This window comes from Euprymna scolopes, chromosome 1, assembly GCF_053919585.1.
Source record: "Euprymna scolopes isolate OS-2025 chromosome 1, ASM5391958v1, whole genome shotgun sequence".
Classification (NCBI taxonomy): Eukaryota; Metazoa; Mollusca; class Cephalopoda; order Sepiida; family Sepiolidae; genus Euprymna; species Euprymna scolopes.
The window spans coordinates 72968855-72982134 of NC_136482.1; the positions used below are offsets into that span (position 1 = coordinate 72968855).

General features: G+C 30.6%; 1 protein-coding gene across 1 annotated transcript in view; it reads right to left on the minus strand.

The window, feature by feature from the left end:
• LOC145241307 (malonyl-CoA-acyl carrier protein transacylase, mitochondrial-like) overlaps window positions 1-13055 on the minus strand; it is a 99123-nt gene extending 86068 nt beyond the window's left edge. The window contains exon 1 of the mRNA XM_080104150.1: window positions 12169-13055. Within this exon, the coding sequence (XP_079960276.1) occupies window positions 12169-12834 (666 nt within the window). The 5' untranslated portion in view covers window positions 12835-13055. The remainder of the gene's footprint in view (window positions 1-12168) is intronic.
• Window positions 13056-13280: the final 225 nt, after the last annotated feature.

Below are 13280 nucleotides of genomic sequence, written 5' to 3' on the forward strand. Positions count from 1 at the left end.
ATATACATACATACATATACACATATACATACATACATATACACATATATATACATACATATACACATATATATACATACATATACACATATATACACATACCTACATATACATTATTGACCTCATTGAAAACTGTCCAGCACAAAATGCTAACTGCTGAATACCTATCGACGTCACGTGAAGGCGCACTTGTTTTTTTTTTTTTTACACTTTACTATTTTCCAACTGTGCGTCAAAGCTTCGGTTTTTGTTCACGGGCACTTGTTTTTTTTCACATTTCGGGGTTTTTTCACACACACCTACAAACACCCGAGCAAAGTCGGGTACCCCTCGCTAGTCATTAATAAAGAATTGTTTAAGCTTATTTTTTTAATAAAAAATCAAGTTATGTAGTTGCTAAAATTGAATTTTTGAACAAGCTTTGTAAAATAATGTTATACTTCAAAGTTCAAAGAAAAACCTTTGTAAACAAACATCAAAAATTTTATATCATTTATTGAATAAAAAAACTTATACAAAGTTAAATATGAAAGCTCGAGACGATTATGTAAGGGAGATAACTAGCACCAACAAAGTAAAAATACACTTTTTTTTTTTTTGCAAGAGATAATGAAGCAGTTTACAAAAGAAAAAAAATAACATATAGGGGAGTGTCTACCACCTTTTTAATAATTTGCCAAAGCAGTTGACAACTTACTGATTTATTATTTATTCATTAAAATGAAGACATAACTTTCCAATTTTGATCAGTGCGTCTTGAGTCAGTATGGATGGCCAGAAGTGTTATAACGTTCTGGTTGGATGTATATTGTTATTTGAACTTTTACAAACACTGAATATATTTTTAAAGGAATTTAGATAAAACGTCTTTATTTGAAAAATATATTTATTTTATAAAATAAACAAAAATCTTTATCATAAATATCTTTTAACATCCATCATTAATGAAACAATAGACAAAATAAATTTTTTTAAACTTTTACAAAAAAAGTCTTCGTTTGTGAATTTTTTGTTTAATTTCTCATTTTGAAATACTTTTTATTTTAATAATGATAATATTTTTTAATCAAACACCATAAAAAAATGATCCCAAACAAAATATATCTAAAATAGTTTTGTTTTATTCACTGCCAGAGAACTTCATTAAAATTTACTTAACTTTTAAGTAAAAAAAAACAAAAAAACTTAGAACTCACATTAAAAATCTTGTTAAAAATATCTTATTTCAAAAAATACATTTTCTATTAAAAAAAATCTTCAAAATATTAATAAAACAAATTATTTAAAAATTAAAAAAAAACATTCTTTATAATGTTGGTAAAAGTTTAAATAACACTAAATCCAAACAGAACTTTATAACACTTCTGGCTATCCATACTGACTTGAGAAGCTCCAATCAAAATTGGAAAGCCAGTTTAATCGGTTTATTTATTATTAAACTGGCTAATAATTGTGAAATCTATATATTAAGACGATAGTATGCGTGTTATTTTGTGTGTCACGCTTACATCTTTTTTCTTCCAAGTGACTGTCGTTTAATTGTTATGACCTTCCATTTCTTGTAATAAATAATTTTACCAAGAATTCTTCATAAATTTTGGTTTCAGCTTCAATTCAAGCTGACTAAAGAATTGTAATAAAAACTTTTATCGAACTTGTTTAAATAAGTATTACATTTCACTCTACAATTAGCGTCACATACTTTTCCAAAGTATTGTCAAGCACAAATAACAGCTTTTTTGTGTTATTAATGTTTTTGTAATGATGCTTTACATTGCTTTTAGCATCCGAAATTCTCGAATGAAAAAATGAATTCAAGAAGTTTTTTATACTGTTACAAAAATTATGTTTTTTGGCACTGTGTTACAGTTTGTCATTGTGCAAAGGGAGACAACTTTCGTTTACTAAAACATTTGTTCATTTTTTCATTTGATAATTTAGGATGCAATACTTTTTATTAAATATAAACATTAAAACATTTGTTCATTTTTTCATTTGATAATTTAGGATGCAATACTTTTTATTAAATATAAACATTAAAACATTTGTTCATTTTTTCATTTGATAATTTAGGATGCAATACTTTTTATTAAATATAAACATTAAAACATTTGTTCATTTTTTCATTTGATAATTTAGGATGCAATACTTTTATTAAATATAAACATTAAAACATTTGTTCATTTTTTCATTTGATAATTTAGGTTGCAATACTTTTTATTAAATATAAACATTAAAAAATAGTCTTTAACTTTCAAAAATACAAAGGATGAAACTTTTAAAGATGATCCGACTTTTTTTTTACTGTAACAATGAAAATGCGGCGATAGTTGTAGAGGAATTGTAAACAAAGCTGATAACATTAATAAAACAAAATGTAGTCTTTACACAACTATTAAGAGAAAACCAACAAAAGAAGCTGCAGCAATTTTTTTTTCTAATTAAAAAGTAAATGTTATGGTAAGGTTTTGAAAAAATTAGTTTTTAATCTAAGAAAAATACATAGAATAAAACTCTTTAATAACATTTTTTCATGTAAAAATTTCATATAAAATGAATCATAGTTTTGTTTAAAAATAAATTACAATTCCTCTACAACTATAGTCGCATTTTCATTTTTTGTAATGTTAAAAAGTAGATGTTGATGTTATTAATATTATAAGCTTTGTTACAGTAAAAAATAAGTTATTAAAGAGTTTCATTCTTTGAATTTTTTAAGGTTAAAGACTAATTTTTTTTAAACAAAACCTTACCATAACATTTACTTTTAATTAAAAAAAAAAAAAGTTCCCACAGTTCCTTTTTTAAATGTTTTCATCTAATTAAAATATCGTTGGTTTGTTGGTTGTCTCTTAATAGTTGCGTAAAGACTACATTTTGTTTTATTAATGTTATCAGCTTTGCTTACAATTCCTCTACAACTATTGACGCATTTTCATTGTCACAGTAAAAAAAAAAAGAAAGTCGCTGCATTTTTAAAAGTTTCATCCTTTGTATTTTAAAGGCTAAAGACTTTTTTTTAAAACCTTACCATAACATTTACTTTTTAATTTAAAAAAAAAAAAGTTGCCGCAGCTTTATTTTTCAATGTTTTCATCTAATGCAAATATTAGGTACGGGCAATTAATGGCTGCTTCGGTAGGGGGGGGGGGGGTATGGTTTTTAATGCCGGTTAATCATAGTAATTTTTTAAATTTTCGTGTACTTTTTTTATTGTATTTGAAAGATTATAGTTTAAAGTTAATTTCTAAAAGAAAAAAGTGTGTGAAATAAAAAAAGTACATGGAATAATTTTGTCTCAAATCTGAAAAACCCTAGATTTCACGTAAAAAATCATTATGACAAAAATCACGTTTACATTTTTCTGGCAAGAAAAATATAAGTTTTCTGGAATTATTTCTAAGTTAAGTATTAAGTTAAAGTCTTAAGATAATGAATTAATACAATAAATGTACTTAACTTTTGCAAAACAAGTAATAATTATCCAAAAATGTATGTATCGTTCATTCGTATCAAAATAAACTCTCGCGGCAACATTGAAATATGTATGGAAGGACAAATTAAACATAATTTATGTCTTTATTCCGGCATATCGAGCGACTTTTTTTCTTTTTGAGTTGAAGACCCTCTTTCCTTCATTTAAAAATGCATAAAAGTTAAATTCATTAATTATACTACTGACAATTTATTCTTTGAAAAAAAAAAAAAAAGTTAGCGCCATTATTTATTAATATTAATACAGAATTACAATTGGTTAAGAAAACAATTTATAATCATTGAAAAAATTACACACTGAAAAAATACAGACTTATGTTAAAATTTATCATAATGTTTACATGAAATTTAAAGTTGATGAACACAAACAGGCGGGTAGTTGAAAAGAGGAGGAGGGTGGGCAAAAACAGACTGGTTTTCTTTTCAACTCTGCACATCCATACTTACCCACATGGAATGTTCGTATAATTTTTGCCATTTTTTAATTAAATTATTTTTCTCTGTTCCTGTTTTTCAATTTAATTTTTTTACTTTATTTTCCAAGATAATATGAACATTATTTTACGTTGATAATTATACGTTCTTGCGTGCAATGGAAATATTAGAATCTTACATGTAAAGATTACGGTAAAAATGTAAGCGGAAAATAAAGTAGAAATATTTGCAATTATAATTTTTTTTGTGTGAAAATATTAAATAAACAATGCTGAATTCAATGATAATATTAGTAGTTTGAGAAATTAATTTTTGTTTGAGTTATATAGAATTCATTAATACGGACTTCAGGAGCTTTTTCCGTAATGTTCCTGTAAAAATTTATTTTTATTTTATTGTTACAAATTACGATGCTTTATTTATATATAAAAAAAGCAAAAGTAAAGTCTTGCGTTTTTTTATTTACTACTGAAAACCATAACTTTAGTGAAGGTAATTTTTGTTTAAACAAAATAATACATTTTCACTAAGATTTAAATAAAAATAATTAGTTCATTATATTCCACGATCATTATTTGATAAATACTGAAAATTTCATTGAAATTGGTTAATTTCCTGATTTTTGGTGAAATTTTAAGTAAAATGTTTATACATTTTGAGCATCGGCATTCATTTTGCCCGTACCTACAAATATCATTCTCTTAATAGTTGCGTAAAGACTACATTTTGTATTATTAATATTTTCAACTTTATCATATTAAAAAAAAATCGTCGCAACTTTTTTTTTTTTATGTTTTGATTCAATAAAAATATCGCATCCTAAATTATGAGATGAAAAAATGAACGAATCTTTTAGTAAACGAGTGACAAATTATAAAACAGCGCCGTTTTCGTTTTCTTTCATTGTTTTTTTTTTTTCAAATTATAGAATTGTACTAAAACTTGTTGCATTTCCTGAACAATCTCGGATTGGATTCGAATTTTTGGCCTTTGGGTTATTTTTCACAAGAAAAAACAAACATACGAAATAGGAAACTAAAGTGTACAAAAAGTGCTCACAGTATCCTAATAGTTTAGTAAAATAGAGTTATCTCCCTCAGATCAATGATGACATATACAACGGCGCCAACGTATGCACATTTTCTTTAATTTGGTATCTTATAGTGTTAATCGGAATCGGAAAAATCGGTAGTTTTCGGGGTATCGGAATCAGTATCAGAAAAATTTGTGCCTAATTTCCGATTCCAAAACCGATTCTTTTAATATTTTATTATGTTAATTTTTCATTGCTGATACCGTTGATAAATATTTATTCCTTTTAAACTATTAGTAAAACTAACCTCTATAGATCATGATAACATTAAAAGAAGGTCTAAATTTATTTTATCTGCGTAAAATAAACAAAATAAAACTTGAAACTTTGCGAAAATTCGTTAGATAACCTTTAGAAGAATGCCGTTTATTTTCAAGGTATTGAAAAAATTGTTTAAATTGAAAGAAACATTTTGTCAAGAAAAATAATATTAAACATTATTTTGTAATTAAATCAATATAATATATATAATAGTGTAGGATTTTGTCCAGGTTTTTGTCCCTCCCTGGCAATATGACAAGGAATGGCCTGAATTGAATTTGAAATGAACTTGTGAAATGTCATGCTTCCGTGTGATTTTCTTTGATTCTGCCGGTATCATTTATGTTGATACTTAGGGATTCCTACGGCGCCAATGCCGTATAGAGCCCACCAATCTCACTCCCCTATATAAGGCAATAAAAACCTAGACCACTAACAAAGTATTTGGGGATAATTAACATCTTCGGTACCATTTGGCTTCAACAATTTGGCAACATGTAAATGTAAGTGTATTTTTAAGTAACTATTTTAAAGATATTCAAAATGTGCTTCATGATTTGAAAATTAATTACCAGCATATTTTTCTTTATTTTTGTTTGATATTTATTTTAATGTGATGCAAAAGTTTGAATTGTTTTGTTTTTTTTTGTAAAAGTCAAATATATTCTTTTGTTAGGTAGAAGTGTAGCTTATCTTGCCTTTGATAACATTTATTGGGTGGGTTTCTACTAGTATATTGTTTAATTTTTGAGTCATTATCGAGAGTTAAAAGTCGTATGTTGGCCTTTTTTCTTGTTCTCACATAACATCGGGTGAACATAGTGACATTTCTTGGGTGCGTTTCTATCAGTACTTTGATTTCTGATTTCTGAGCTATTATCGAGGCTCGAATATGGCTTAAATAATATCACCATTTTTATTTTGTTTTAACTCAATGGGCTTTACACTACCATTATTTTAAGTTAAAAAACACTTTAAAATAAGTTAAAGTGCAAGAAAAGAAAAGAAAAAATTATCCAGGTAGTTGAAAATATAGCTTCGCTTGTTTTTGGTAACATTTATTCGTTGTGTATTCATTTATTTCGCCCCCTTTTCTTCCTTTCTTATTCTGAAAAATCATCCACCAGACGAAAAGCAAAAAAATAATAAATTTAAGAATTTATAGTGTCTGTTTCACAGGTAAATTTAATAGAAAATGAGCCTCCATATCCAAGTAATTCTAACGTTTAAGGACAGTTAACCAAAGATTGCTATAATATGTAAGTTCTGTGCGTCTGTGTATGTGGGAGGTTACTTTTTAAGTGATAATATGTGGGGGTTTATGAACTTACCAGTCTAACTTAGGGTAAGTTGTAAAAGAATTTAATGAACAATCATGATTTATAATGGCCTGAAAATGAAAACGATTTTACTTTAAATATATATACTAAACTGATCCCACTCTCTAAATTTTAAATTAGTTGTTTTTTTTTTGTTTTTGTTTTTTTAATATGTTCACATAATTGCCTAAAAATGTAGAATCTCATTTTGTCTGGGGCGTGTGAGTTGGTTTACATGTGATTTTATTTACTTGTCGTCCACTACCCGAAGGAAGTGTTAGACACAAGGTCGATTTTTAATATAGGGAATCCAACTCTCCCAAAAAGGATACTCTGGATTGAAATGGCAATGAAACTTGTCTCAGTCTAGAAGGATTTTTCTGTCAGTGGCAGAGGACACAAAGGATAAAGTGTAATATTAGAACAGATACTACACTTTGAATTATTTATTGGGTAAAATATATAGCATATTTTCACAAATTAGGTACAATACCATCAAATGTGTGTGAAATTGGAAGTTGTGGTAATACTCTATCTTACACTATCTAGAATCATTTCAGTTATCACAATAGCACATTTATTCTAGAGGTCATGATATTTATAATATCCATAATTTTAATTTTCAAAATAGATTTTAAGACCGTCCTGAAGAGGGATTTAGTGGCTACGCTGGTTTTAAATGGGAAGTAAATCATCTCCCCAATGATATTTAAAAATAAATATTGCTTAATATTTTATTCTGTTATTTAGAAGCTATATGTTCTTATTGCTCGGTAAAATTGCGAGAGAATAAATAGTAGGGTAAAAGTGGAAATGGTAAAAATGGATAAATAGGGAAAAACCGCATTTTAGTAACAGAAAATTAGGACTGTTGGAGAAATGCCGGGCTCAGCTCTCTACACTCTAGTTTAAAATATGGCTAACCCCTCACCGCCAAATTTTAAAATGACTATTTGTAAATAAGTATTTACACTTTAAAAAGGCTAAATTCATGAAATTTGGTCTAAAAACATGGAGAGGTTGGGGAGTGTTTATACTACGCTGAGTTAGGTTGTAAAAAAAAAAAAAAATACCAACTGCAGAATGCTGATTAAAATTATAAAGTGTGTGTTTGTGGGTGGGTGGGGGGGGTGATTCTGGTTCAGGTCTGCCAAAGTTTTGGTAATTGATGCCTGGTAGAAAGTTGTTTTGGATAGGTAGTCAGGAGTGCTGAGAACAAATATCGCATTTAAATTTGGGGCCGGCAACTAGTTTTCACGATACTGAATGTTTCATGCAGGAATGTCACACGGCGCCCATCTTGTTCTTGCTACACAGAAGAAATTCTTAGCATGAGAGGAGGAGAGTGATATGTATTTTTAACTAAACTTCTATTGTGATGATTAAATCAACCATTTTTGTTTTAATTTCAGACCAAAATTATAATTTTTTTTTGTTGTACTCTTGCAGAATTTGACCTGATCCTCAGGATTTTCCATCAATTATGGTTCAGGCTCAACCGGCAGTCACCGGATTAAGCGAACAAAATAAGATGCAGACGAATTTCAAAACAAACAGGAAAAAATAGAATTTTTATAAATAAAAACTACTGTAAATTTACTGAATATTTTTTTTTTTCAATAAAAGTGGCATTTTGTAATGTTTTACTTTTATGGTTTTTGCAATTTTTTATCCACAAAAATTGTTTTTTTTTTTTTTTTTTTTTTTTAAGAAAAGCTGAATGTTTTTTTAACTGTAAATTATTAGGTGAAAAGTAACAGAGCACATTGACTTTTTTTTTTACGATCTCCCTCAGCGTAATATAAACACACCTAACCTCCCCATGTTAAGAATGGCTTTTGGAATAAATACCTCCGATTTCCCCATGTTAACGGCTTTCAGAATAAACACCTCCAACTTTGAAAGCCGTTCTTACATGGAGAGGTTGGGATGTTTATATTACACTAGGGCAGGTCGTAAAAAAAATACCTAAAATTTTAATGAGATCGATTGTATCCCACTATCTTGCCTATTTTGTGGACAGGGGGGGGGGGCGCAAAGGGAGATAACTCCAATCACTGCTTAAAGTTTGTCAAAATTTAACGAGATTATTTTGAAACATAGGCAGAAAAATGCTTAAATATTTTAGTTTTTTTTCACTTATTTCATAGAATTTCTCTTTTTAATCCCTTTTTCGTTTTATCCTTTGCTAATCACTCTTTCGTTTAAAGGCACCCTCTCCTCCTCCGCGAAATAAGCAAGATGACAGGATATGATCGATCTCATTAAAATTTGATTTTCTTCTCTAAAAATTTTTTTATGAGAACTTAATTCATAACGGGTATGTACTATATAATTTTTTTCAATATTTTCATTTTTTAGTGTCTGAATTAAACTTAATAAATACCAAAACACGTTTGCTGCAATTTTCTTTAAAAAAAAAAAAAAAAATCAAAAAAACTAAAAGTGTACTTTTCACCAAATAATTTAGTTAAAAAAATATATGGATATATATAAATGGCAGACTAGTGTTCATTCGATAATAATCTGCTGAAAAAAAATTGAATAAAAATAAAGAGGAGGGTACCGTTTCCATACGTGCGCCAAGATTAACTTTGTTATCTTTCGAACACAATCAAAATTTAGATGTAAACTAAGAGTCTTATCTTTTAGTAAACTCCCTGGATATCTTAGCATTAAGTGAAACAAACTTACACTCTTCAATGCCCTCTAATTAATTTAACATGACAGGATACCTCCCACTTTGCCGTAAGGATTTGGATAGATATATGCATGGGCTTAGAATCTATATCTGTAGCACCCTTCCTTTAACTAGAGAGAAAAATCTTGAATCGGATGACCAGGCTTTTATGTGTTTTCGACTAATATATCATCACTGTGTTAGTTACTTATATTTTCTCTACCGTTCTCCCTCAAATCAGGATTGTACCCTAATTGATCATGTATCTGATAGTATAAATGCAGCACTCTTCTTAGATAGTAATGCCCAAATACATGCATTTGGTAACTTTAATGTCCACCATAAAAATTGGATTGGTTTTCCAGGTTACACAGATGCAGCTGGATGCTCTACTTATAGCTTCTCTATAGCCTATTCCCTCACACTAACAGTAATGTTTCCAACTCGCCTACCAGATCGTGAACCACAGCAGGCTTCACTTCTAGACCTATTTCTCACCACAGTACCCACAGGCCACTAGGAAACGCAGACCACACAGTGGTATCAGTTGACATCTATATATATAAAATTAGATATATATATAAGCCAAAATGTGTGTGTGTGCTTGTATGTCTCGCAAAAACTTTTCGCCAGATAGGTATCATTTTCAAGCTCGAACCTTCACCCGACAAATATAGAAAGATTGGCCAAAAACATTCATTCCTTCACCCTCAACCAGACCCTTTTCTACCAGGAGGGGTGGAAAAAAATTGTATCTTCATGAAAAGATGGCTTCTACGCATGCATCAACATGTGCAAAAGACGTACCTTGAATTCATTTAAATATTATAAAAACAACCTACATTCGCCCATGCGTCCATAGCGCAATGGGTTAAGTGACACTGACAGAGTCGTTATCATAAGATTGCAGGTTCAATCCGAGTTATCAGATATATATATTTTTTTTTAATTTTTAATATTGAAACAAGGTTATTTATACCATTTTTTTTTTCGCTTTTCTTTGTGTTTTTTTTGTTTTTCCGAACACATTCATTTTTTTCCGATTTTTTAAAAATGTTTAAACAGGGTTATTACTTTGCTTATTCTCCCCCCCCCCCTACACACCTCCAAACACCCGGGCAATGCCGGATACTCCCGCTAGTCACATTTAAATCCCAACCTTAAGGTGAAGAACTATTACTGAAAACAATAAGCTACTACAACAGGGCTGACTGGGAAGCCATTAGAGAACCATCCAAGGTGCCCCATGGACCGATATTTTCTCTCTTCCTGCTGAACAGTGTGTCAATGAGACAACTGAATGGTGCAAAGCAAGAATTGAAGCATATGTTCCCACACGGAAGTATTATAGCAAGCCCCACTCACCTCCATGGTTCACTGCAGATTATGCAGCTGCCATTGCACATAGGCAGCATGCATTCCACCGGTTTGTTCATCATAAGTCAAATACAAATAGGCAAAATTCATAGATGCTAGAAATCATTCTAAGAGTGAAATAATGACACCCAAAAGAAAGCATGCTGAAATAATCAGGGAACACATTGAATCGCAAAAAATAGGAACTCGTCATTTCGGAAAAATCTATACTAGTGTAGTGAATAAAGGACAATCAGTAATTCCTCCACTGAGCAACAACCAGAAGGTTGCATGCATGGCAATGGAGGAGGCGGAACTGCTTGCCCAGCGAACTGAAGCCATATTAGATGTAAAAATCACTCCTTCTCATGTCCACAATATCATAAAAAACTTAGACACCTCTAAGACGTGTGGGCCTGATCTCATCCCTGCATTACTAATTAAGAAATGTTCAGCCCCCATACTTTCCAAGCTCTACAATAAATGTCTTGCTTCCCTAATAGTGGAAGATGGCCTCTGTGTACAAGAATTCTGGTGAAAGAACAGACCCTCTCAATTATCGCCCCATTAGTCTCCACGCCCTCTTCGCTAAATTCTTTGAAACCATAATTAATCAAGCACTAGTTCATAACCTCACAAAAGCAAATCTTCTCTCTGACAAACATTATGGATTCAGGAAATCTCCTTCTACTGCAGATATTTTAACAGTCATCTTTGAACACATTTACCATGTACTGGATAAGGCGGGCGGAGCCAGGTCTGGAGCCCGTGATATATCAAAGGCCTTTGACAAAGTCTGCCATAAAGAGCTACTAATGAAAATTAAATCATACCGTATAATTGGACGTATACTAAATATAATTAGATCCTTCTTAGACAATAGAAGCATACAGGTTGTCATTGACGGACATACATCCAAGCAGCATAACATTAATGTGGGAGTGCCTCAGGGTTCGATCCTTGGACCATTATTATTCCTGATATTCATAAACGACCTCCCTGATAATATTGTGTCCGAGATGGGTATATTTGCTGATGATACAACGTTTTATAATATGCATGAAGGAAGAATAGATGTACATAAATCTAAGACAATGGAAGAATTGTTAGAAAATTACCTCCAGACTATAGTGGAATGGAGCCGCAAATAGATGGTAACATTGAATGTTAGTAAAACTAAGCTCTCCTTTAACAATTACAAGATGCCTCTCCAATGTTAAATAATAGGTTTCTAAATAATAGCGTTAAAAAATAGCTCGGGTCGTAAAGTGCAGGAGGACTGCAGGAACGCCGGATCGGAAAAAGAGCTCAAAATGAAAATAAAATAAATTCTCAGCTCAAAATAAGAAATGGGAGAAAAAAAAAAGTTAAACAGGAGAAAAAAAGAGCTCAAAATGAAAGAAAAATAAAACAAATTATTTTTACAATTGTAGCCATCCGTATTATAAGATTTGTGTGACGTCACTTCCAAGGTAAATAAAGAAGTGCGGAGCGTCAGGATAACCACAGTTTGTTTTATTATTACCCACCTGTAAATGATCTGTTTTCAGTTTTTCGACGGCTGCCAAAGACGTAACAAGTACAGCTGGTTGACAAATTCTTGTTTTGTTAAGTTCTTGTTGAGGTCCATTCAAGCAGAATTTTAAAAGGTCATAACCCAATATATTGTTGGCGATTTCAAACATTTCTTTTACGTTTGGATAATCGAGTAGAGCTTTCCCCATTCCTACAAACTGGCTCCCTTGTCCCGGGAAAAGGATACATGTAGTAGTTTCGGGGTCGACTTTTAATCGGTGGGCTTTTCGTTCTTGACTTCTGTACCAATTCAAGTATTTTTGAGAGTCGGAAGGAAAATCGACTGGCACCTCTAGAGGGAAATCATCGTTGTTATTCTTCAAGAAATCCTGGACGATTTCTTTAGATTGTTTAGGCATTTTCTGAGAATCTTCAAGTTTAATTCTTTCCGATTTCGCCTTTTCGAGTCGTTTTTCTATCCGTTTAGAAATATAAGACGAAGGTGAAGACTGATGAGGGTCACTTTGCGTTTCTTCATTATCTACGATTGTAGGATGTTTTAATGAAGATAAATTACAGTTTAGATGCGGAGAAAAGCGATGATAATTTATATGCAATGTCTGGCCCAGTTTTGATGGATCTTTTCTGACAAATACCCTACAAAATGTATGCATAAACATGTTTACTTCTTAAAATTTTCTGAATATTATCATTTGACGATGAGAAACCGGTGTAAAGGAAAAAATCGTATCTCTTTCAAGGGAGATCACTTCGTAATGAAAACGTAATTAGATGAACCTGAACGAGCGTCAGCCCCACACTCTAATTTTTTTTTTTTTTTTCTGTTCGTCTTTTTCCCCCCGATTTTTTCAGTGAATTATTATTGATTGGACACTATAAAACCAGATTATCTAAAAAAAAAAAAAAAAAATTGAAAAAGTCATTACTTCGATATTTAAATAGGTGCTCACTTTTTAGGTACAACGTTATAGTAAATCGATCCCCGATTTTGTAAACACGCAAAGGAATTAGTGTATTTGTTTTTTGTTTTTTTAATTTTTTTTGGTACTTGTGCTCTTTGCTACCGTGTGGAAATAACGTAATTATTTCAAAAGCCATTCTTAAC